The 26,779-nt window shown below is 46.6% G+C and overlaps 2 protein-coding genes across 3 annotated transcripts in view; one reads left to right on the forward strand and one right to left on the reverse strand.

Annotated features, from left to right (window-relative positions):
- LOC104030145 (calpain-2 catalytic subunit) overlaps positions 1–9,712 on the reverse strand; it is a 28,205-nt gene extending 18,493 nt beyond the window's left edge. For both annotated transcript variants that reach the window (XM_075706768.1, XM_075706767.1), the window contains exons 1-3: positions 9,476–9,712; positions 8,520–8,589; positions 214–332 (exon numbers count right to left, since the gene is read on the reverse strand). In XM_075706768.1, the coding sequence (XP_075562883.1) occupies positions 214–332; positions 8,520–8,589; positions 9,476–9,712 (426 nt within the window). The remainder of the gene's footprint in view (positions 1–213; positions 333–8,519; positions 8,590–9,475) is intronic.
- A 3,130-nt stretch (positions 9,713–12,842) lies between these two features.
- LOC104031389 (calpain-8) overlaps positions 12,843–26,779 on the forward strand; it is a 37,703-nt gene continuing 23,766 nt past the window's right edge. Inside the window, 3 exon segments of the mRNA XM_009483413.2 lie at positions 12,843–12,987; positions 16,293–16,651; positions 19,110–19,179. Of these exon segments, the coding sequence (XP_009481688.2) occupies positions 12,843–12,987; positions 16,293–16,651; positions 19,110–19,179 (574 nt within the window).

The following is a 26,779-nucleotide window of genomic DNA, read 5'->3' on the forward strand; positions in this document are numbered from 1 at the left end:
GGAGGAAGGACCACAAAGACAGCCCCTGCTCCCAGCTCTTTGGTTAGCGGTCTTTTTCCTTCCACCACCATCACCCTTCTTGGATGTTTCTGTTTTTCTGCCTGGCTCTTTGACATCCCTCAAAGCGTTCCAGGAAGAACCACACATCTAGAAATGGCCAGCCACGCTGGCTCCTGGCCAACAGCACTGGGGGGAAGGCTGTTTTCCACCTACCTGGAAGTGGAAAATTCCTGCATATTTATCCTGGAAGCTCTGGTCTTTGGGAACAACACGGGCCAGAATTTCTTCATTCAGGGTGAGAGAGGCAATAGCGGCCAAGAGCCAACAGTCCCCTGTTAAAAAAAAAGTAGTTCATTATTGAAACTTTGCTCTTTATATTTTGTACTGCATAGGGATTGTGCATTATAACTGATAATCACCTCAGCTGTGATGAGATAGTCCCTCCCATCACTTTACCTCTAAGGCAGATCAAATGCATGTACATGAACACATACCATTTCCAGGCAGGTGTTGCATTTCCTCAAGACCAAAGTAATAAAAGAAAAGTAAAAGCAGGCTTTTTATGATCTACCAGCACAATTATCATCCATGCTGGGACAATCTGAAAGAAAACTTAATAGTCAACTGAGTCTCTACAGGTTAGGAAGCAACACAGGGAAAAGGCAAAAAGGGCACACGCAGGTACTCAGGGGTGCAGTTTCTCCTCAAAAGGCCAGTGTTTTCTCAAGCATAGGCTGTTTTCCTTACCCTCCTCCATGTTTAATAAACGCCTGTTGGCTTGCCCTCCAGAGGCCTACCCTACGGACGAGCTGCCTTTAAGGTCTCTTGCCGGCCTCCTACCAAACAGGAGCTCCTTTCACCTTCCATCTCTGGAGGCTCTTGCTAGAGGCCTCTCTGTTTAGTCCCAGATCTCGTCTCTGGCGCTAGTCACCAGACGGTCAGGAAAGGTCTGAAGGCAGGCACTGTTCCCCAGTCCCGCACACCTCTTCACCCTTCCTGGGATGGAGCCAACATACACCGAGCCGGCACGCCAGAGTCCCAGGGCCCAGGTTGCCTGGATAGGATTTTTCCACACCATCCTACCAAGCAGAAGGATGAGACGACCACAACTATATAAACATTACCTCTATTTTTTGTAATTATTTTCAGAAACCGGTGTTACTTTAACAGAGTGGTTACCTTACTGCTCAGCCATGCGTTTTCTGCAGCCCATTAGCAAAGTGATTAGAGATTTAAAGACCCAGCTGACCCCCTGACTCCCACAACCCAACACAAAACTCCTTGTTACCATTACCAGATCTGCTGTTGCCTTGCTTTGTGAACACAGGAAAGTCGGTATTACACACCAGGTCCCACAGAACGGTCCTGCAGCGTGTGTAGGATCGTAGGTTCAAGAAACATGAACCAGCCACAGCTGCTAGCAAGCCAGAGGCCAGCAAAGTAGCGGTCTCTATACAGCCAGCTCTCTCCTAGAGGAAAAGGGTCAAAAGCTCACAGGTGAGAAGCTGGAGTTCAAACGGGCAGCTGGGAGAAGCGTCAGGGAGAAGCAGCTCCTGGTCACCCTCAAGCTCAAACCCAGCACCACTGAGCGCAAGGAGGAACCCAGGCAACCTGCAGCTCCCTCCAGGGCGCCCATCGCTTTTCACAGCTGATGCCCAGCAGCAGCTCTGTGAATGACATTTGTCCCATGGTCCTTTTCACATCTCATGAAAGGTGGAAGATGTGGAATTTCAGAATAATTTCCAAACCTGAGATGCTTTTACTATTTCATAACCCAGAGGGGAAGAACCGAACATAAACCTTTCCCTTCAGCCCTGCCTCTGGCTGCTTGCACTCCAATGGAGAAACCGTCATGTCAGAGAAATTTTTCAAATAGGAAAGTCACCTTCTCATTCTCCTGTGACAGATTATGAAGAAAACAAGGATGTTCCCCTCCCTCCTCTGCAACAACGCATCCATCTCACCCTGCAAAATGGCAACTCTTCTTACAGCCTCCCTTGTAGCATTGAGACTCTCTTCCCTGGGAGCTGTGCACCCTCTGATGTCGTGGTGCATTCAGAGGCACCACCAAGCACAGCAAACGTGCTTGCTGGGAAAGAGACGGCGGTCAGAAGATACTAAGAGACATTTTTAGATTCAACTTCAGCTCAGCTTAGATCTGTGCTCTCCCATACACAGCCTGCCTGCACAAAGTCATTTTTGTGGGTTTTTTTTGGTGGGGTTTTTTGGGGGTGTTTTTGTTTTTGTTTTTTTTTACCAAAGGAGACTTCAGACAAACCTGGCAACATGGTAAGCACTTGGGAGAGACTGCCCATAGATCCCTCTTGCTGAGGATCCCTGTTTTTATTAAATCTCCAAAACAGGTAGTTTCTGAACAAGAGTTGAGGTTCTTCAAGTCCAAGGGACAACTCCCTTCTAGAGAACAGCCCTGGCACTTTGACCGGAGCTCTTGTGGGGTAAGGCTGAATTAATATCTTATAGTCTCCACTCCTTCCTCCTTAACTTGTTTTTCTCCCACTGGTACTCATCCCACAGCAAGTTAGTTCATTAACAAAACAGTCTTTCTGTTGTCTTACTGAGTTAAAGGAGGCTACAGCTTGTGACAGGGTTCTTATGGATCAGGAGAGCAGTAGGTTATTAAGTATTTGGCAGCAGAAATATCAAATGCCAGAAACTTTGTGGGAGAAGAGTATGAATGTAAATATATATGTGCACTGGACCAGCACAGGAGAGCTGAGTGCTCTCCATCAACACCCCAGCACTGCACATGGGCAGATAACCCTTGGCCTCCCCCACAAATATTCTTCTAGCACCCATGAGCCACTGGCTCATAGGTGTTTTTAAGATCAACAAAATCCTAAAAGAAGGAAAAGAGTGGGGATCTCCATTCTCCCTGCTGTGCTACCATCCCTCCAGCAGGAGCAATCATTCACACCCAGGAAAAGTTAGCAAGCCTTAATAAGACTTTTAACTTCTAACAAACAGGCAATCTCAAAGCATCCTGGACATTAGGAACAGGCATGAAAGAAGTCACAAATACACAAATTGATAGGTTAACCGGTCTGATCTCAGCCAGAGGCCAAATAACTGATAACCCAGAGCAGAACAACCCTGGCACACATCCCAGGCTCTGCAAGGCTTTTACAGACAGACATGCACAACTCAGAGGTGAAGTGAGTCTCTGGCATCTTAAGACCTACGCTAGCTAGACTAAAGCCAGCACAGGTATGCTTACCTAGACTACTAGGATGCCTTCACGTGGTTAGGCAGATACATGCTCTTATTCAGACTAAATTAGATAAACCCAGAGAGAGAGAGCAACTCAGCCTGCTCAGCACCGCTGTGCTAGTCCTAGGGCACAGCTGGGTAAAACCAGGCAGCTCCTGGGCTCTACGACGAAGATGCAGGCAGAGCTGAAGGCACTTTGTGCATGCTTTATCGGGTGGGTGGAAACAGCTGCAGGCATGTCCTACTTGTTCGCAGTCAGCTGTGAAGGTGTTTTTCCTCTCAATTGCTCAACCTGCAGCATAAACCAGAGTTCACGTGGCATGGCCTTACTCGATCAGGCAAGCTCGACTGCTCCAAGAGACCCACAGAGTATTTGACATTGGGTTACTACCCTCAGAAAAACTGTGCTGCTATAAAATAGTAACAATACTGGCTCAGAGAGCAGCTGTCCCATCACTCTTCCAAAGAAACATAAGCATTTCTATTCCATAAACAAGGCAGGGGCTGGGCAGGCAGAAAGCAGCACAGAAAGAGTAAGTGAACAACTCAACATGACCACAGTAGCTCAGGAAGCCTTGGTTATGAAGCTGGTCAGGCATCTAGATGAAGAGCAAACACCCTTCAATGCTACAATACATCTTTGAGTCAGGTTTCCTCTGTAGACAAGAAGCACTGAAGTTCACGGAAGAGAAACTCCCCCCAGAGGATCTCTAATCCCATAGGCAGAGTTTATAAAGAACTTCCTTTACTTTCTAGCTGTCCCATCAAGGCAGATGTGAAGAGAAAGAAACAGCAGACTTTGTTGTAAAACCCCTCTGTTGAACTTTATACTGGTTTCTAAGGAGAATTTGGAGTCAGACAAAGATAGATCTTAACTCGGACAACTCTGGGCAAGGCCTTCTTGAGGTTAAAAGGCAGATGCAGCATATATGGGAGACACACTACCCCTTGGTTTCCACATGTAAAAGTGCTCCACAGTCAGGATTATCACCTCTCCCTCTCTCAACAGTCATCACTAAAAGTAGACCTGATAATTCAAAGCCTGGATGAGAACAGATCTTGTGACAGTACCTGGAGTTTAAGCCTGCACTTAGTAAACCTGAGCAGGGTCTTTACCAAACAGTCTTAACTAAAAGAACAGGTACTTTTGTAAAGCTCTTGACAGTGACTTTCCTTTGATAGACAAAGAAAGTCTGAGAGACTTGAGCCAAGTGCCGGGTCCTGCACTTCGGTCACAACAACCCCATGCAAAACTACAGCCTTGGGGAAGAGTGGCTGGAAAGCTGCCTGGCCGAAAAGGACCTGGGGGTCTTGGTAGACAGCTGGCTGAACATGAGCCAGCAGTGTGCCCAGGTGGCCAAGAAGGCCAACAGCATCCTGGCTTGTATCAGGAATGGTGTGGCTAGCAGGAGCAGGGAGGTGATTGTCCCCCTGTACTCGGCACTGGTGAGGCCACACCTGGAATACTGTGTCCAGTTTTGGGCCCCTCAATACAAGAAAGACATTGAGGTGCTGGAGCGTGTCCAGAGAAGGGCAACAAGCACAGGTCTTATGAGGAGCATCTGAGGGAACTGGGGTTGTTTAGCCTGGAGAAGAGGAGGCTGAGGGGAGACCTTATGGCTCTCTACAACTACCTGAAAGGAGGTTGTAGTGAGGTGGGTGTTGGTCTCTTCTCCCATGTAGTTAGCAATAGGACAAGAGGAAATGGGCTCAAGCTGCGCCAGGGGAGGTTTAGATTGGGTATTAGGAAAAATTTCTTCATGGGAAGGGTAGTCAAGCATTGTAACAGGCTGCCCAGAGAGGTGGTGGAGTCACCATCCCTGGAAGTGTTCAAAGAATGGGTAGACGTGGCACTTTGGGACATGGTTTAGTCTAGTCTACCTTTAAGTGGTTTAGTGTGGACTTGGTAATGTTAGGTTAATGGTTGGACTGGATGATCTTAAAGGTCTTTTCCAACCTAAACGATTCTATGATTCTATGAGAAGGCTAACAGACAGGGTACTTACATGAAGAATTTGAAAAGAGTGCTAGCGAGGCTAGGTTAATTATGGAGAATTTTTGTAAATGGACAATACAACAGGCAGAACAAGGTTATCAGAAAAGGGAATATTATCAGGCTGTGAGTTTGTTCATATTAACAAGAAGTACTATTTTTTCCTGTCATTATTTTAAAACACTCACAGTTACAGATTAACAACTATGTCAAGGGCTGAACATATTTATATTAATACCATGGGACTCCAGGAAGTTTTCTGGCTAGAAACATGAGGCTGTGGCCATCCGCTTGCAGTACAGCAGTTGCCAGCACAGGAAAACCATGCAACTAATTTTCTAAATTCATCCTACCCAATTCATTATTTTTCCACACATTTTTGTTCAAGGAGGAGATACCTGTGTCTAAACAGCAGACAAGAGATACTGCGCTGTGTACGCCCCAGTGTTGTGATACCATGGTGACATCCACTCCAAAGAAGGCGGTTAAGGGTGAATAAGCTTCCTCTCCCCAGTGGCTGTGGTTCCTCCCCTCCGCTGTAATGAGTCACCACATCCCATGCGCTGCCATTCTTAGCCAAATACCATCCTTGACTGCAGATCTGATATTCCAAAACTAACTCCAAATACTCGCCTTTAAAAGTTTCTTCTAAAAAGCAACAAAAACAGGATAAAGGATAATCCAAAGCCCAAGGGGCAGAACTTTGGTGTCTGGAGAACCTAACAAACTGCCACCTTGGTGAGGGACCACCTTTTCTGCATTGATGATCAGCTTTTATGCATCGCACTGTTGTACAGTCCAGGTCAAAAACAATGAAATGAATTTATAGGCTGCATCTGGCCCACAGATCAAAGACTCTTGCGCTAAAAGGAACATCTGTACTACCGCTCATTAGCCGAGCTGTTCAGTTACACATCCCCTGCCAAGAAGCCTGTTGCAGCAGTGATGGGTGCATGGCTTTGGATGCCTCATCTGTCCCTGCGGTACTCCAAAATGTTCTGAATGGCTTAGCAACAGCAATAAAACTCCACACAGGCACAGGTCTGTTGCTTTGTGATCAAGCCTTTTGGGTGATAAATAGACTACAAAAGCTTCCTACAAAAAAAAGCAACATAATAAAAAGTACAGGTTTCCAAGAGCACCTGACATCTTCCAGTGTAATCTTTGTGATATCTTAAAACATGATGGGACATCAGCGTCAGCACACAAAGTTCAAGTAAATGACAGCTTAAGCAAATGTATTGATACAAATGCTGGCGTCAGTTAAAGCAGTGGCAAAAAAAAAAGCGCATTTGTACAGCACATCTGCTAGCCTTATTGCATGAAAAAGCAGAGACTCTATACAGGCTTTTAGCAACTCAATGGCTATACAGAGAAAAGATCAATAGCATCTCATTTTTAGTCAACCACTAAACTGTCACACAATACCAAAATCCTACCCAGATTCATAAGAAGATAGTGGGGTGAGTCATAACAGTAGTTAGTCACGGTGAAAAGAGTAATAAAAACAAGAACACTAACAACCTCTTATTCAACTATTGTTTCAGGAGATAAAATAATACAAGCTGTGAGCCACTTCATATCCTTTGGTGGTACCTTATAACCTCATGAGAACATCTGACTGGTCCAAAAACCGTTAAGACAACAAATGCTTTCATCAATTTAAAACAAGGTTTGGCATTAGCAACAGCAACTCCACAACTTGAAAACTAAGTTACAAGTCTTTCATTACGGTGCTCTCACTGCCACAACATCTGGGTAGAAAAGCTGGAAGCCTGCAGAAGGCAGAAAGCAACTAAGTGCCTTCAGAAATGAGCAACTATGCAAAGTGCCAGCTGTTGAAATGGCATTACAATACACTGTCATTTCATGTTGAACTACTCCTTAGCTGTGAAGTTTCACAATTAAAAAAAAAAAAAAAAAAAAAAAAAAAAAGGACAAATGTCTGGCACGCGTGTTAAGCACTGCGATGTGCTTTATGCCAAAACAGTTGTGGTGGGAGACACAATATCGGGCAGAGAGAGCACATGAAGGAAGCTGGTGACATGCCAAGGACTTCACTGATGTGAAGCCTAATCCACGCACAGATGATATTGGGGCATGAGGAGAACTAAATTCACAATCTAAGTATTTTTTATTGTCAGGGCTTTTTACACAAATTGTATCTAGTTGTTAAAGCACCAACTTGAATAACTTCTGAAAGAAAACACAAGCATGGAGCAGGTGAAATAAGCTTCCCTATCTGTTATATTTTTGGACATGAAAACACAAATAGCAGCAGTGGGACTAGAAACTAAGCAGCTAATATTATGCTGACTGAAAGCAAACCGAACTTCGTTCCTTTGCCAACCGTGCTGCGAAAGCACAACACACGGCACACATTAGTCATGTTTTCCTATACCGAGGGCTTTCCCTCAACCATGCTATCAGTCTAATCTAAAACCCTCTCCCTACAGTTATGGAATAAGTAGAACCCTCACTACTTCCACTTCAGCTTATTTCCTCTCACATCCCCACAGCTGTCCTCCTCACCAGTCTCCATCCTGCCTTCTGGGAGGAGAGGCATGCAGGCACTCACCTAAAACCCCTTCTGGAGGGCAAGGCAGGAGAGAGGCTTCGAGACTGGGATGGCTGTGCATGCACAGCCAGGTTAAGCCACTCACTTCCCACTGTCCCCTGGGGCTTCCCCGCAGCTCCCAGGGCTCCTCCGGAGCGGCTGACCCAGGGGCTGCATTGCACAAACTCAGTGGCAGCCATGGCAAAAGCAGAGGGCTCACAGGCTGGCCCATCCCTCCTGAAATACCCCAGTTTTGTTTTCCTCGAGAGCTGGTGAGCAGCTGGGGAATCCCTCTGTATAATTTGTTTTCCCTGTACTGCATCTTTCCAGGTTTCAGGGGCTCCCCTCCTGCTCGGCAGCACTCTCTCCCACTGCGGAAAGAAACACCCTACTATGCACTCAACTGCTCTCTTAAGCAGACTGTTAAAAGCAGAAGTTAGTCAAGCTACTCTCACGCACAAGGATGCGGGCATGAAAGGAACTGGCAGCGATCAGAAAAGCCATCAGGAAACCAGTCTGTGTCATCTGTGCTCGGTGCACACCGCAGGGCACCGCTCAGTGGCTGACACATGGTCCCTACCTGCAGCTGCGGAGGAAGGGCAGGAAAGATCTGATTTGATATGAAGGGAGGTGGTAGGATGCAAAAGGATGTATTTAAATAGTAAGTTACAGCCTAGTATAAACTGTGGTGTCCTGGGGCAGCACCTGCATGGAAAACTCAGCTTTCTGCTTCCGCCTTACCTAAGGCCCCTTGGCAGATGTCTGTGCGAGTGGCTCCACCAGCTATAAACCGCGGGCTGGAACACAGCTCCTGGGAACAAAACAAGCCTTGCATTACACATATCCGCAGGTAAGGGAGGGAACGAGGCCCCGCTTGCAGCAAATTTAAAACAAGCGGTTGCACACAGCAGATGAACGCCACAGAGATGGAGCAGGTCAGGAACAAGCGCGGGCACCAGACACGCTAAGTGCGGTGAGAACGGGAGCTGGTGACCAAAGCTGTGGGCAGCCATCTCACTTCACAGCACGTGCCAGGAGGTCCACTGCGTTTTTACACACATGCACGCACCGCTCCGCTATTACCTCCCCGCCACTGATTATGTCAGGGTCTTTCAGAAACGCCTAGGCACCCTGGAGTCCATCTGACCCGATGGCTCTCGTGGCCAGATGGGGCTGCTTCGGTAGCCAGAGGCGCGGGCTGAGCGAGGGCTCATAAGGGGAACCGCCGCATCGTGGTCAGCTCATCTCTCTGCTAGGGGAAAAGAGTTATCTGAAGCGACAGCCCCGAGCGCTACCCAAAAGAAGTGGTTTATCCACACGGAGAGTTCAGGCCGGAGAGGCGGACGGCTTTTTGGTTGTTGTGGTTTCCAGATGGAGCACGCATCCCGGCCTGCACCCCGGCCGAAGGGGCACCCCCAGGGCTCTGAGCGGCCGCAGCCTCACCAGATGGGCGCACTGGGATTTCGGGGCGGCCGCGGGTCTCAGCCCGGTGCCAGGGGCCGGAGAAATGCGGCTCCGGCTGGGCCGAGCGGGAGCAGGGGGAGCGCGAACAGCAGACGCGCAGCCCCCGCAGAATTAAATCAAACCCAATTTAAGGGGTGGGTGGGTGGGTGGGAGAGAAGAGTGGGGTGAAGAGGCGCGGTGGTGCCGCGCAAGGATGCTACCGGACCCGGTCCCCGCCGCCGCCACCCCCTTACCGTGGGTCTGCGCCAGACGACGCCCTGCGTCTTGTAGGAGCTGGGCCCCAGCTCTCGGTAGCCGAGGGCGGTGGGGCCGGCGGGGAAAGAGGGGTCCTGGAAGAGCCGCCCCTCCTGCAGGCACTCCTGCCGCAGCGCCCCGAAGTCCTGGCCCAGGTAGGGGACGGCGTGGCCGTGCCGCCCCGCGCCCGCCGCCGCCGCCCGCTCCTTCGCCACCGCCGCCGCCATCCCCGCCATCGCCCCGGCCGCCGCCGCCGCCGCCCCGCCCCGCCACGGCCCCGCCCGCCCCGCTCTGACCACCCCCGCCCGCGGCTGTCGCGACTGCCGCCAGGGCTCAGCCCCGCGGCATCCCCCGGTTTGCTCGAGCCCCCCCCGGGAGTCACCGGCACCCTCTCCGAGTCACGGATGAAGAAACTCCCCCCCCCCCCCCCCCCCCCCCGCCGCAGGTCTCCATCTCTGTTCCCCCTGGACCTGAAGGGAAGCGCCTCTCCCTCGCAGCCCACACCTCACCGGCCCCGCACCTGTGCCAGCCCTGGCTCCCGTATTGCCACACGTATTCATCAATTAAAAAAAAAAAAAAAACCAAACCACATTTCCTGCGTAAAACCCAGAAGTACCCATGTCCAAATCTGAAAGCTTAGAAAAAAAGCCAAAGGGAGGGGAAAAAACTAATACAGCTCAAAACCTAATACGGTACGTATGTACCGTGTGTCATCCTGTTGCAATTTTGAACGCTGCACACAACAGGAATCGTTTACAGCTTGACTTGCTGGTGGTAACCAAAGCGTGTGTTGCCGTCACCGCTGGCATGAATCCATCCGCACCCCGCTGTGCAGCCCAAACCGCAGGCAGCGAGTTGCCCCCAAACGCGCACCTCTGCCGTGCAGTGGGGGAAAAGGAGTGTCTCCGTTTCGGCGGCGTGCTGCTGCCAAGGGTGGCTGAAATGCTGCTGCTGGCACCCGCGTAGTACGGCAACCCTCCAAGGGAGAATTGAAACCATTTGTTTCATATTTTAGGTCTGACTCAGGACGTGCTGGATGCCAGGCAGCATTCCCCGGGGGGGCGGTAGCGCAGGGGCTGATAGCCCTTAGTGCTGCACCCACCGCCTGCGCTGGCTGCCCGGCTGCCTTCGAAGGAGAGGCACCTCCTTCTGTGGGTCATATCCCAAGCTCTGGATGCCCTAAACACTTGTTTGGAGCCATCCTACCCAACTAAAATGAACACTGTTGTTTGAAAAATGTCTAAAGAACCATAAAATATCCGGCTGTACCATTTGCTGAGATGTGGTGGGAAGTTTTCCTTGAAAATTATAAATCAGAAGTTTTCTTCATTGCTGATAAATGGTGCCTCAATGTCCTTGGAGACACTGTCCATTTGCTTGGTGGCTTTGGACTTCAATCACTTATGATTCCTCTGCTTATACTCAGCATAGGTCCTACTTACACAGCTATGTGGGAAACCATTGCTATTGAATAGGAAAACAAGGTAAGCATTGCCCATTCAATTCACAGTATAGTAGAGGAGGCCCCCAAAACCTTTTTCAAGTTAGGTATGAGTGGTATGAGCCATACCAGCCAGCAACATCTACGTAGATCATGGCCATCCAAGGGAGCAGTCCTGATGCTGCCTGTGAGGTTGTCCAAACAGGGCCAGGCACTGACTGACTTCGCTCTGCTTTGAAGGTGTCAGTTCTTCCTTACAGGTCAGGGAGGCTCTCTTAATGAAGAGAATAGTGGCATTCTTCTTCAAGCTGAATATTGAGGCATGTGGGAAACCAGTCACACGTGGAGAACTGGAAGCGGATCAAGTAATGTTACGTGCCGTCAGTGCTCTCTGAACAGAGCCGGTACGTGCTGTGTGCACTCAATTACAGGTACGCCATTAGCCAAGGTCTCCAGCATGGCTGTGCTGAAGCTCTAGCAGGACACAGTATGACACCAGAGGATGGTTTTGCTCGACTGTTCCGATTCATTAAGCACTGCTGAATTATCTCACAGGCAAGAAGGCTATCTACTGAACCAGGAGACTAAGAGACAACAGCACCTCACCACCTCAGAGTTTAACTAACAACAAGCCATGCTGAATCTTAATGTGACAGATCCAGGAGCTGTAGAGCTGCTCAAAAGGCGTTTGTTTGGCTCCACACAGTGGTTCAAATCTGTACAGCTGCCACAGATCAGACCTCTGATTTTTCAAGAGTCACGGTAAAAGGAAACCAGTGTCTGTTTAAGGCAGTGGTTTTCACTGGCCCACAAAACCGGTTTTGGTTTGTGAACTCCTCTACCCACTTTCCAGTAGATGCAGAAGTTTAAGCTGGGTTGAAGTTTGTCATATAATCACTTTGCTTTTCTTAGACATCTCCCCTGCGTCCCACAGATGATATTCACAGACCACTCTAGGGTCTGCTGGCCGGGTGCCCACAGCCTCTGCTTGGACAACGATCAAGAAGATCAAGTGTGTACAAGCATGTTATATGGCTGCACTGTGCAGTCAGAGTTACCAGAGTTTTCTTAGAGTCTCTGCTGTGGGATGGGGTTTGAGACAGAGCCAAATAGAAAAGGAGAGGGACAGAAGGCAGCAAAGCCAGAAGGAAATTGAGCCAACGAGGATTCAAGTACGCAGTGGGAGAAGGAGCTGGGGCAACACAGAGAAGAGGTATATTTGCCACCATGGCTTGTTAGACTGGTCTCAAACATACAGGGGCTGTACTGTCCCAGGTGGTTTGAAAATAGACAAGGATATGCTGGTGTAATACAGGATTTTGCTTATTATATGGGAAGTTGGCCATACCAGCAGCCACCTGAACAGCCTACCTACAAAGTCATCTGCAGCCAGGTAAGTCAACAAGTCAGCTGCTTCCAGCCCAGCAACAGATGTGGGTGTGAGTCCACAGTTAGAGGGAAGGAAGCTCTTTTGAGCACTACGCGAGCCAGTCCCTTGATCTTCTACATACTCACACAATATGCCCATTTTCTCTAAAGAAAGGGGTGATTTCCACTTGATTGTGAGACCAGTGTAATGCTCCCAGGTAAAACAGCAGCCCCAAGAATAGTTACCCACTCGTATCCCCTTAAAACTAGGCAACTTTAAAAAGAAAAATAAATTTTGCTTTTTTCTTAAGCTCTCTGCACACCTGCAGCTCTTAAAAAAAATCACTAACTCATATTTTGCAAGTAAAGTGGTTTCAGCTGTTGCTGCAGCAGCTCATACTGATTGCTGATAAGGAGCATCCAGGTGCCACTTGCAGCCTGGAGTCCCAGGCAGGATGGGCTTCTCCTTTTCTATGCCCAAGTGCTGCTCTGCCTTGCAACATCCCTCCTCCCTTTTGCGCATCTGCCTTCCATTATACACAGATATTGGGGGAACAATGGGGAGCAACTGGCCAACTGCCCAGGAAGGGGGAAACGGGGCTATGCACCCGCTGGGCTCTTGCTCTCCTCCCCAGGAGCTGCCCTGCCCTCACCAGGATGAGGGTGGCTTCCCGGAGGAGGCGGCGGCTTGCAGCAGCAGTGGTGATGTTTCACAAGGAAGGGAATTGCTTTCCCCTCTGGAGCTGGGGTCTGGAGAGGGACTAAGCTTTCCTTGTCAGCACAAGACTGGCTGCAGCCCTGGCCAACGCAGTGGGAGGTGGCGGAAAGACCTGAGTCATCCTGCAAAATGCAGCCGCCCTTCCCAGCTCCTTACAGTGCTGAAACACCTCCCCTGGATCAGCGTGGTTGTGTTGTGGAGCTTCACACCTGGGGTGCAGGTGTTACTGCTGCAGCACATCATCTGCCTCCTCCTCAGGCACCAACAATTTTCTGGCTTTTATAAAACAAATGAGCAGGATCACTGCTAATTTCACATGCATTTCCCTATAGGGAGCCCACTAGGCTGCAGCTTGTAGCAGCACTCCCCCACCCCAATCGTTTAGTGAAATATTTCATCCTCTAAAAGAATAATCTTACAGACAAACATTTAGGACCTTTCATAGCTCACACAAGTCTGCCTATTAATATCACTTCATTTTCACAGTAATAGGGTGGGTGGGAGCCCATACATATAGAACAGGAGAAGGCAAGCTCTCTAAATCAAGCTAATCCATTTTCACGCTGTAGGGTCTACAATACAACTAAGCAGCTTTAATTCTCATTAGCAAAGTGCTGCAGTACAGAAGAGCCATTTCATTTCCCTCTTATGCACTACAGCAAAAATGTATCTAGAACCATTAGGTAATTGGCAGTTATTTTCTCCTAAAGATTTTCACAGATACAGAACAGTTTTGATTTCATGGAATTTGCAGATTCTTCTTTGAAACCAAGATGATGCATTTTCCTGGTTTATTCTGTTCTTCCCCATATCTCTTACCCTCTTGCTATCAACAAGAAAGGGAAGAGGGGAAGGAAAACAGGAAGAGCCAGACAGAAATATGCAAATCCCAGAAGGAACAGAAATCAGAATAATTTTAATAATTTTTTTTTTCTGGTTGCTGTTTCCCTAGGGGTTAATGCCACTTCAGCAGCAGTTTTTGAGTCATGGAGAACCTGAAAATTTTTTCCCCCATAATGTAATTGACTTGGTAATGTTAGGTTAATGGTTGGACTGGATGATCTTAAAGGTCTTTTCCAACCTAAACGATTCTATGATTCTATTCTGTAACTGTCAGTTGTTGCTGTAGGCATCTATACAATCATCATCTTTTCCTCTTCTTTATATCTTCTTTATATCCTCTAGATGGTGCTTGGGTATCGCTTTCTACACAAAATAAATCATTCTGCCGCTAATCAAGCTTGGAAATGGATTTGAAGCGCTGTGCTACAGGTCACTAGGAGCAGAGGTTTGTGGTGGACATGCTGGGTCGTTACCTAGTCCAAGCCTCTGTTGGTTGTCCTCAGCCTCTTCCCAAATGTGAGATACAGGACAGAAAAAATCCTGTGGCACATTTTACTGGAATTTATGAAGATTAAAAATCTGATTGTATTCCCTCTGTATTGCACCTTAACACACTGGTGATGCACAAGGGTTCACCCCTTACGTGCACACTCGTGTCCAGTAGCAACTGGAGTTACAGAGCACACAGCCTATCAAATGTATGTCCAAAAAAATACATGGGAAACAAAAGATTCCTGATCAAAATGGCATTTCCCAAATGCCAGATCACCATGCTTTTCCACAAACAGCATTGCCAAAGCTTGCAGCTTACAAGCAAGCACAGCAAAATGGGAGCGTGTCTCTGGGCTGCAAGAGCAGAGGAAATTACAGCATAAGAGTCTGGTGCAGGGAGGGAAAGAAATGGGTATTCTGCCTCATGAGCAGAGAAAGTGAGTACCTCTGAATGGGTCTTTTTGTCAGGAAAAAAACCCATCCTGGAAAGAAAAAACCCTCCCCTAACCCTTTATTATGACACTCTCTATTCTGATTAAGTACACAGACCCACCTAGAAGTATGGAATTCTGGCTGTCGTTTTCCTTCACTCAATTTTAAAAATATCAATATAATTTTTAGATAACCAGTATAGAAGTTTCCTCAGCCCAGCCTTTTCTACCTGTGTCCACCCAGAACCAAGCAAATAATTTTGTTTCCTCTTTTGCGTTCATGCTCTTCAAGTATTTGCAGACAAGCAATCCGGCGAGCCTCTGTTTGGGCTCTTTATCTCAAGAGGTTCCTTAAAAATTCTCCCCCTTCCCCACACCTCCTGTCTAAACTTCCTGAGGGACAGTCATCAAACATGCTGTCTGGCAAACAAAGTTACTGTTTACCCAGCTCTCAGCTGGGCACGTAGTGGGCTTTGCTGGGGAAACCTGGGCGTTAAATAGAAGACAGCAGAGAGCAGTTGTGCTCGGTGGAAATTTGCTCCTGCTTCAGTTCTTGAACCTACAGACATTTGTAGCCAGGGAGGTGCGCACCCCCGTGTCAGTACAAAATGGGTAGAAACTTGGAGTTTTTCTACTACAAGAACAGGAACCACTATTTTTTAAGGTCTAAAAAGCCTTCTGCGCCCAAGGCTTTTTTGTTGTTGTTGTTGCTTGTGAACATCTTACATGCAGGAAGCACTACCAAAAGGCTGTAAATATGATAGTTAACTTCTCACTAGCTAAGACCCAGTTTTTATAAATGGGGAAGGTACAGTGACCTTTGCCCAAGGTCACACTGGAGCAGGGGTTACCAGTTTGCCTCCTATTTGGTGAGATAATTTTCCGCTTTTGGCCTGGGTCGTGCTCCTGCATCGTATCCTTGCCCTCTGCAGGTCATACAGCCAAGTGGCCATCTCCAGCTCTGTCAAGTTCACACCTTTTATTGCTTATTAATTAATTCATAAAAAACCACACTGCTCTGGAAGTACCAAAGACAATTTTTTTTTTTTTTTTAAAAAAAGATCACTTATGCCAGAAGGGGGTTCATCTTTTCAACATTTTCCTGGCTTTAAAACTCACTGACATCTCCATAGCCATGTAAGCTGTAGCAGTAGATATCCAGCCCTAGGTTTTGTGGCTGTTTTACCCTCCAACAGTATAGAGCCCCATCTGAGAAGGAAGGAAAGGAGCTTTAAACCATCTTCATCTGGATTTTTAAAGTGCTGGTCCTCAAATCTGACTTTCAGCACGCTGAACGCACACAATCACTTTCCATGTGTAAATAGGTGCGTCTGCAAAAACACTGGGTTCCCTTGTTCCTTGTTAAAAGTATATTTTTAAAAGGGGCAGGGAATTCAGAAGCTTTTAAGCAAATAATGGGGGATTAGTACAAGGCGGTGCCCACAGTCCCAACAGTGCCAGCTGCAGCCCCTGCCCATGTCCCTCAGGTATGTATTTGCACTTCTGGTGCCTCCTCCCTCCAGGGTTGTTGGAGTGCGTAGGGCAGCCCCCGGCTCCACCCGAGCCTGCTACCTGCCCTTATTCACCTCCTCTTGCCCAGGAGGCGACGACAGAGCCAGCCACGCAGCACGCTGCGTGGGCAGGCGTGTCCAGTGTCGTGGCCAGGCTGTGCCAAGAAAGAGGGGCTGCAGACGGGCTTGGATCCAACAGGAATGCCATCAGGTATTTGAAGCAGGACTACGAAGCCCTGAAGCAGCAGTGTCTGCAGGCTGGCACCCTGTTCAAGGACGAGGAGTTCCCAGCCTGTCCTTCTGCGCTGGGCTACCAGGACCTGAGACCATATTCCAGCAAAACCCAGGGGATAATCTGGAAGCGCCCCACGGTAAGAGTGCTTTATAACTGCCTGTTTTACTGGGTTCAGGAGATATCAACCATCAGTTGTAACAGTACCCACATCATGGTCCTGCCACTGTACACCTCAGAAACTCAGGCTAATACTTAAATAAAATCCTCTGCCTCACTTGGAGCCACATATAACAGTTAAAGAGCAACTGACTGGAACTGTTGTTACCAAAATACATATATCCTATAACTGGCCTTCCATTTAAAAAAAAAAAAAAGTTATTTTCATCAGAGAAGCTTAGATGCTGCATGTTTTTAAAACCACAAAATCAGGGCTTCAGAGATTTTTTTTCATTTTCATTTTTCAGCCATTTTTTTCTGTCCCTACTTTGCTCCTCCGTTGTCATTTTGCCCCTGCTTGCAACATCAAGAACAACTGATAAAAGGGAAGGAAGGGAAAAACTCCAAACAACTTACCTTCCTCTGATGGGGGAAAGGAGGAGAGAAGAAAGGAAAATGTCAAGGCTTAGATCTGCCCCCCCCCCCCCCCCCCCCGAAAAGTGAGAAATGGAAACTTGCAGGTTTAATAACTCCAAGTTTTTACCCTGGCAAACCCATTTGTCCATCAGCACTTTGCTCTGACACCTGAATGTTTCAGCAGCAAGTACTGTGGATGTATCTCTTGCCTTTGCCTACTCTGGGAGACCAGCAGCCTTAAAAAATTCATTAAATTATACTGTGGTTCCTCATGCAAGAACAACATTGTGCCGGGTGCAGGCAGAAGCACAGTCACAAGTGTAGCGCTGTCAGGAATGACTGAGGGCTGAAATCCAGCAGGGTTAAACATCCCGGCCCTGCTTGCAAGAGACCTGCCCAAGTGGGACCCCTCTGCCCTCCCGCACTCAGCAGAGACACAAGCAGTTTATGGACACTTAACCCACAAGTACCTGGACCCACTGGCTTATTGCTATGCATGGGGCAGAGTCCAACCCCGCTGCAAGGCGGCACAAGCTCACGTGTTGGGGACAAACCTTCTGCTTTGCTTTCCTGTTGAGGAACCTGGGTCTGACCTACATCTGTGGGTTGCAGATGACTCCTGTCAGAGATCATAGCCCTATTCATTGCTTGGACTTTTTCAAACAGCCAACAAGTTTCCATCTGCAAACTGCCCACAATTGCAGGCTGATGGGATCACTGTTCACTTACCTGCCTGTATTTGAAACAGGCAGCAGGACCCAATGGGTGATCTGGAAGAGACCTGCTGGAGAAATGTGCCCTGCAAAATAAATAGCCACTGCTAAGGTCATTTCCCCTTGGTTTGTGTCTGCTGGTTTGGAGACAGCGAGTGTTAGACACTCTGCCATCAAAGACTTATCTTCTGATTTCAACAGTGGGTTTATAGAAAGAGAGAAGGTGGAAATGCAGTTCTGAGAAAGGTTTGTGTAGCACTTGGCAGTGGCTCAGAACAGACAGGTGTCTAGGTGAGTAATAAGTCAGACACAGCTGACTGCCACCGGGTGCACCAAGTTGGAGGGAGGGGAGAAAAAAACACCACAAAACCTTTTCTGTGCGGTAGGTAACCTGCTCCTGACTCCTATCCACTGAGACCAACCAGCTGGATAACCACAGAAGCAAAAAGGACATAGCTGAGATCACACCTATTGCGAGAGGAGATTCACAAACTGGCTCTTCATCACACACACAAGAAGTCCTGGGTTGTCCCTGTCTCTGCAGCTCAGTAACATGGGGATGCTCAGAGCTGTCAACAGACGCTCCCTGGGAGAGCGGGAAACTGCCTAAGCCTCAACACTGGCCACCAAGCTGGGCTTCCTATAAACTGCCCCTTGCTTCCATCCAGAAGCACATGGAAAACTCTCAGGAGGAAGGGAAGGCTTTATTAACTTCCTAATATAGGGCATGAATTGTTGGAGGGCTCAGAGTTGGGATAGGAGGGACAGCCATTGCCATAACCTACTCGGATGGTCCAAAAGGGCCAGGAAGGAAAAGGGGGTGTGCGTGTCACTAGTAAAAGCATTTGTGTGGTTGGCCTCCCAGGAAGCAGGGTCAGGGTGGGGGAACATCCTCCACGCTGGTTGCAGTGGAAGCTCCACACAGCTCCAGTGTCAGAGCCAGCAGCGATGGCCACAAACTCATTTGCACTGCTTGAGCCAAAACCACAGCAAGATAAAATAAGACATAAATTCCAAGGTTGAATTTTCACCTCTGTCCCCACTGTAGCAAAAATTCTCACCAATATCACTGAGCCTCAAATAGCAAAGGGCTTCAGGTTTTGCCTCAAAAAACGTGCAGGTTTCAACTTAATAAGGCAACGTTGTTCTGATACCATGTTAACCAGATCAAGGACAAAGGATGTATTTTTTAAGAAATGTTGAAAGTGTTTAATACTTTTTGAACCTTTACATTGAAACAATGAACGAGAAATGGCGACTTTTCAGACCAGAAAGGGTGATGCATACTTTGAAAATGTGTCTTTTCAGGAGTTATGTGCCAACACTCAGTTTATAACTGGAGGAGCTACTTGAACAGATGTCTGCCAAGGAAAGCTGGGTACATACGGCGCTTCTGAATTCTGTTTTGGAAGAAAAAAAAATTAAACTTAATTTAAAAATTTCTCAAACACAGACCATTTTATTGGCTAGCTCCCAGACACAGCATGGAGAGAGGCAGACACCCAAGAAGGGGACTCATGCACCAGCATTGCTGCCTGGGACAGGGTGTATACAGGCTTGTAAGAGCATTATCAAACCTGGGAGACACCAAACTGTCTCTTGGAGGTAGGAAGCTAATTATCCCTTTGTGGAGGAGAAGACTGGCTTGCTTTTCACCTCTTGAGACAGAGCTGTGCACCAACCTTATCATGAGAGCACTTGCCTTGAAGCAAGAGAGCAGGCTTCATGCCCATCCCAGCAAGAGTGGCTCCAAAGACTCAGGGGACAAGGGACACCAGGGAAGTTTCACCCAGTAGCCTAGTCATTAGGGATTTTTATTTGGGAGGTGGAGCAAGTCCTAGCTACAGTTTCACACAAAACAAGTACACAATAACCAAGGAGCAGAGCAGGAACTGGTTTAGTGCGGGGGCTATGATGCGCTGTTTCACACCAAGCAGGGTGGCCCATCTACTTGCAGGCATGAGTTAGAAACAAGGACCACATTGTAAAGAAAAAAAAAAAAAAAAAATGAACAGAGCATGTAAACTTTGTAATACCAATCACAACAAGGAAATTGTTCCAAGCCCTTCATGCTGAATGCTCCTTCTGCTTGTATGGCGTTTGGTGTAGAGCTGCCAGCAGAGGCAGGAGTGAGCAGGCACTGGGCACACTGTGCAAACACAGCCAAAAAAGGCAGCGTTGCTCAGCTCCCCAAATTAGGGGCTGACACTGATGAGATGTCTCTCAGACAGCACTTGTCCTTTCCTGGAGATCCATCATAGCAAAACTTTCTTACCCGTTTTTCTCCAATGCTTGGCATTGTCTAAGCAGAGATCCTATGCAAGGAGGCAGAAGGGAGCTGTAAGTAGGCTTTATTCCCACTTTGAATAGCTGCAGCAGCAGCCTTCTTCCCTGCCTGCCTTGTTGATAAGATCCAGCTCCAGAAGACCGCAGCAGCAACCTCTCCTGACTACTACAGAGGCGAGAAGGATGAAACTCTTGTAATGAGAATTTGATAGATTAGACACAGAGAAATCAGCCTTTCTCCCTCCTGCACTGCTTACCGCAGTACTCCTGACCTTACCGGTCTTCTAGCCCATCCATTGTGCAAATGAGATTCAAACAATTTCTGCAAGTCATTGGCAATAAATAATACCAATGCTGGTCCTGTAAACACAACACCATTAAAGCAATTGCTAAAAAATTCCCTGGTGTGTGGGCCTGTGCTCCAAATGCTAAAAATAAGATGCCCAATCATATACTTGCTCCAGGATATTTATTCAGTGGATGCTGGAACATAGTATGGGGAAATCACTTACTGTATTTTAGGAAAATGGTTCAAATAAGTAATAAAAACAACATTTCTTGTCACCTTCAATTTAGGAAGTTTCTATAATAGCATAAAAAAACCCCAAAGATCACATGCCTGAAGTAAAACCTCTTTTTTTCTTGATAGTTTACAAGCTAAAGGACTGAAGAATATTACCTGCTCTTAAACTAGAAGAGGTCAATGCATTATTTGTGTTAAGCCTAGAAACAGAATGCAAATACCCTCAGCCCCTTTTTATTTCTGCCACCTCCTCAATGTCTCTGCAGAGTCCCAGTCCTTTGTGCTAAATGGGCTTTCATTACAGAGCAGTGCCAAAATCCATCAAACAACAGAACTGGGCCCAAAAGCCTCCTGTGAATCTGGGGACGGTGCCTGCCTCCGGGCTTTCCCAAGCTTCGGTGGGCAGTACCCCAAGTGCTGGTACTGAAAGCGACCCCTAAACCTGGAAGAAAAGCCCCAACATCTGACTCTGGTTTTGTTAGGAGCTTCCTTTTCTCTCTCTAAGAAAAAAAATGATCAAAGATAATCCAATTTGTTTCTGCAAGCTGCTTACAATCACTTCTACACACACTGACCCTTCATAAAAATGAACTTCCGAATATAGGCATGGGACTTCCCTTTTAGCGTTCAGGTATTTGCTTTACATCTCTGAGGCATACTATGCTTTTTTGGTATTTGATCCAATACCTTGAATATCAAAGCCCTTGTTACTAAAGCCCTCATGTAAAACACTTCTCTTGAAACAGACCTTGATTACATATTTACATAAGCCATGTATGTGACCCATTAACAAGTCTTTTAGGGAAATAGAGCCTATTTTTAATAATCTTCTCTGACATGTTTCCTTTCTTTTAGAAATAACACTGCAGGTCTGGGTTTGTGTGAACAAAAGGAACAAGAAACCCCAGAGTTAGTCTCACTCCATTAAACTTATTTCTTTGACAACAGCGTAAGCTAGATGAATATCAGCTTGGGAAGTTTGATGGGAACTTGAAAGACTTGAAATATTTTAAATGTTCTTTGAACCATATCTTTTTTGATAGCCTAGTAACAACTTGAAATGCAATCACATAGTCTTAGTTATTAAAGGTGACTTACGAAGTTTTCTTGCAGCTCTCTGAATAAGTTAAACTCAGAATTGTTTGCAGAGGGTTTTAAGAAGCAAGTGGCATCAATTTAATTCAAAGAATATAAAACATACTCAAACCCTCTCAGTTTAATATTAGCTTTCCAGATCCACACCATGGATATTCATGGGGTGCCTTTTGTTATGAAGGCTCAGAGGATACTCCAGGCACTTCCCGTCCCTTGGCCTGGGCTGTCAGCCGGAGAAGTCCCCTGAAGCCAGTGCAGCTGCACTAGTTCATACCAGCTGAGGAGCCCACCCACCCCACCCGGGCTCTGTGTGCATTTTGTCTTACGGGCAGATTTGAGAAGGTTACGGGGAGTTTGGAGAACATGCCAAAGCCTGACAGCACTGAGATAGATCTGTTGAGGGAGCCTTTGGAGCTCCTGTAGGCAGGAGAGTGCTTAATAGTACTGGGTTTGTTCACTTATTTTGCTACAGATATTAATATATGTCCCTTCTGATGTTCAGTCCCATGGGCCCAGGGATACTTGAGATTCTTGTTCTAGGAGATAGATCCCCTACATCTCAAAAAATACATTCACTGACAACTCTGAGACCTCAAAGAAAAGAAAGCCCATTCCTTTGCTGGGTGCTCCTTTGCCTTTCTGTACACAGCTGCAGAACTTAATTCTTTTCCATAAAAAATTTTAGGAAGCCTTCTTTAGAAATCTCAAAGCAGGAACAGCCTGCACTGCCAGAAATTATAAAGCTAGCAGGTCAATGCTTCCTTGATGTCTGGTAGGATGCCCCAGGTACTGCGAGATCTGAAGAAGGGCTTCCAGCAGAGACTAAAGCTGAGAGTCAAATCTGCTTGACAAATTGGGAAGCAAGAGCCACAGCATTGTATTTGGATCCCTTCTGAACACCAGGCATTGCTGAAATAGCAACAAGCCAGAGCACAGTCAGGAAAAAATGCCTCTGTACCATCCAGTTAGATCTTGGAATCAGACACTTGGACTTTTGGCTTAAACTCACCATCACTAGGTCAATGAATAGTTTAGATGCTCTCCGTCTAGACGCTTTCACGTCTAAACAGAAACTGAGCACTGCTCTGTGGCAACTGAAACTAATCAAATTTCTCATTTATTTTATAGCCTCTGTGAGTGCAGCACGCTTGGGTAAACATCATCAATATAGAGGAGTTGCTCAGCTCCCAGGTCACCAAGGATTCGGCATTCTCTGCAGCAATTCGATTATCTCTGAAAACCAGGAGGCACCTGTGTAGCACTGAGAACACGAGCCATCTCAGTACATCTGTGAGCAGCGAGTGATCGTATTTCAAGTACACTAACAGGCAAAGTAATTCTCCAAGATCATGTGTGTGTGTACATATATATATGTGTGTATTTGTAGGTACACACACAGCTAGACTTCATGTTTACCCTTTCCACCACAAACTCAAGGTCAGAATTGCTTATTTCAAATTAAAAAAAAAAAAAATTGGACTTTACCAATATTAAAAATCCAGGAATTAAAGATCCAGGAATCAAGCTGGCTTCTTTTTAGCACATTCAGCAGCAGCAGTAAACACTGTAATTGGCACTTGTCTGAAACTTTTGTTCATGAAATATGACACTAAGCACAAAGCAGTGTATGTGCCCGTAGGTAATTTAGCCTTGCAAGACTAATGTTGAGAAGACTTTTTTTTTTTTAAGTTTCTTTTTATTAGCTAAAAGGCTACAACTTCAAATGCATACAGTGAGCAGAAATGCTTTCTGATATTGTAATTTTTCTGACTATAACTGTATTGGAAATACCTTCTAATTAAATATTTAATTCATTGGCCAGTTGGCCTCATTTCCTCTCCCTCCAAAAATTCACTTTTTAGGAAGGGACTCAAATAGTTTCCTCACAGTTTGAAAGATGACTCATAACCCGCAGCTGAATCAGGACAAGTTTGAGTGGTCCTACATAAGCTGCCTTTCTAGGGAGCTTGTGCTGCTGCACTATACTGTAGGCACAACCACAAACAAAACTGAAATTTGCTGCCGGCAAAATGATACTGAACTTTGAAAAATGGAACATGTACTGTCAACTTGTACTTTTTTAGAACTAGTAATATATTACCCAGTAGGGCTGAGAAACCTTATTAACAGGACAGGATCCCATTGTGGTGTACAAGAAGGTAAGAGGCAACCTGTGCAGTTTAGGCTCCATCCTGGAAGCTCCTTGGTATGGACAGATTCCTGCATCCTCTTTAATTTGTCTTAAAGCTGGTATAAGAATCTGAACATAGCACATCACTTGTATATAAAAGATGACCCCAAACCATCTGCATCTAGGCACCCCATACAAACCTTCCTCTTTATCAAGTTACTGCTCAGCAGCCAATTCCCACCTGATTCCTTTTGGAGGGCACGGTTAATATTTGTTCAGCCACAAGCTTAGCCAGATATATTAGGCCCCCAAGTAAGGTTTAGAGACAAGACTCTGCATTGCTCAAGGCAGGCATAGCTATTTTTAAGGCCAAGTTCACCACTGAAATTCTTCCAATAGAATTCTTTCCACTCATGCTTTGAGCAGACTTGCTCCTAATGCTTCCCCGGGAGGTTAGATTGCATGGTACGTTTGTGGGAGGCAGAAGCGCCAATGCCACTCACTCTCCTAGATGCTAAGAAGTTAATTCATACCGTAAGATAGCTGTAAAGGATTTCACGCTGCATTTGGCATCTTATGGGGATGAGATTCTGAAATTGTTTAGTTCTGAGTCAGGAAAATAAATAACATTTAAGGACACCCCTTTCATTTCACTGATTCTTCTGCCTAATTGTGCACCAAACATACACCACCCTCAGCAAAGCCCAGAGTAGTTTCCCCTTCACTGGCTCTAAAAACCTGGCCTGGACCAGGAAGGGGAAACCCTTCCAGATGTTGCACACTGGGAGAGCACCAACTCGTCACTGCTACAGACCTTCTCTGGTCTCACCTGGGGTGGTGGGACACAACAGGGACACCAGGACCCCCACCCTGCCACCTTTTCAGAAATAGTCTTCTGCGCTTCACAGCATGCCAGGAACAGCCAGGGCAGCAAGAACATCTGGGGTGGTTGAAAAAAAAATGAGGGCTTCAGTTCCACCTTTATAAGGCTTTTCATCTTCCTTCTCTGAAGAGCCATTCCCCAGACTTATCACCATTATTTTTAACTCTCCAAGCAAAAGCAGAAGTTATAACAGCATAAGGTACACACCCATACCAAGGAAAGCCTCAAAAAAAAATAGATACAAAGCAGGTCTGATTGTTTTCAGTCTCATTTTTTCCTGCATCTACATTTTCTTGGAAGAGGAGGTTCTTAAAGCCTTTTTTCCCCCTGCCTTGTGCTCTCCCGGATTTTGCTTATTTTACACATAGGTACCTAAGGCTGGGAGGAACCTTCCAGGCCAGTGAGTTGAGCCCTCTTCCACAGAATGCAAAATAATTTGTAAAAGAGCTAGGCTGAAGACGAGCTTGAGAAGATTTTTTGCTCATAGTTGTTCTACAGGCTGAGGTTTTTGGACTTTCTCTTCTATACACACAGCAGCAACTTTTTCCTATTTCCAGTTTAAACATCTCACAACCCTTTTATTTTAATTTGTTGTCTCTTCTGCAAGGGAAATCTTACCTTTCAAGTAAGAGCTCTTGGCTCAAACAGCTTTTCTGCAAAGTAGCATTTAATCTGCCTCATACTTCCTCTTCAAACTTCACTTGCATAGGACAAGCTTTTTTTAACCTCTTCTCATAAGAAATTCAAGTAGATGGAAATGCAAGAAGCAGGTAACCCAGCCATTTTCTACCCTCTTCCAGCCTGAATGCTCTTTCCTGAATGTGACAGCCAGGATGACAAAGAGCAATCCTCAAGGAAGGCTCAAGTGACACCTCACATACTAATACTAGGTTTTCCCTTCTCATTGGAAATGCCTGGGCTGGCACACTGAGTGGATCACAGTTTTGCACCCAGACCAGATCAGCCAGCTCAGGTGGTTACAGGTCACCACACCAGGGGCAATTCATAGGCATTTCTCAAGTCACTGCTTGCCTAACTGGGAACAGCTCTTTCTTGCTCAGCTTGTAGGAGGCATCTGAGTACTTCCCAGGGGGGAACAGGCAGCAGGGAGCACACAGCACCAGGCAAGTCCCCATATCTTACCTTTACAGTTATATTAGTCATGGCACTAAATCATAAAGCTCAAGTCAATATAAGAAGTTAACTGCTGCTCTAAGATAGCAAATCATGCTACAGATTAAACTCTTTCCTTGGTTTCTCTGTTAGCTTATTTCCACTGAAGCAAGAGCTGTTACACCAATCCCTTCTGCAGAATATACACCTGCACAAAGAAACTATGTCTTGGCACAGATAATCCACAGGTAATGAGGAAAATGTTAGTACCTTCAGAGCAGCTTTGTTTTCCTAGACTTTCTGCACACCTCAGAAATAACACAGAACCACAAAAGTTCTTCCTACTGTTTGCAGTATGCAAATGCTGTAAGAAACCCGTGAGTCACTGAGTTTCCCAGGTGCACCACCTTTGGTGTGACAGAGGCTTCCACTTACCCAACCTCCAATCCACAACAAGCAGGTAACCCAGCAAACAGCTCGAGCTGCGAGATAGCCAGCCTCCAGCAAGGGCTAGGTATTCCCATCCTTTCCAGGATAAGGAGTGGGCCAGAGAAAGGACTCACCTCCTTGCAGAGTTCCCAGGAGACTTCAGTTCCCATTAGACTCACAGGCAAATCTGTAGCAATAGCCCTATATGCTGGTTCAAATTCAGACCTTCAAAGAAAGGGCTAAGAAGGAATAGCCACATGAATGTTCCTGCTATCCATTGAATCTTCTCCAAAAGATATGAATGGAAGTCCCACCACCCTTCTATCAACCCAGAGCTTTTGCCCTCTTCTGGACACCTTCTAAGACCTTGCCTCTCCCAGGTGTGCTGGCTTGGGTCTAGTTAAAGTACCCCAGGTCATTAACTCTGTACTGCCCAGCCAGGCTTTGCAAGCCACATACCTCAAATGCCTTCTCTCTCTGGCTATGTTCTTGGTGTCCTGAGGGCATTAACAAGCTTA

This window comes from Pelecanus crispus, chromosome 3 (genome assembly GCF_030463565.1).
Source record: "Pelecanus crispus isolate bPelCri1 chromosome 3, bPelCri1.pri, whole genome shotgun sequence".
NCBI lineage: Eukaryota > Metazoa > Chordata > Aves > Pelecaniformes > Pelecanidae > Pelecanus > Pelecanus crispus.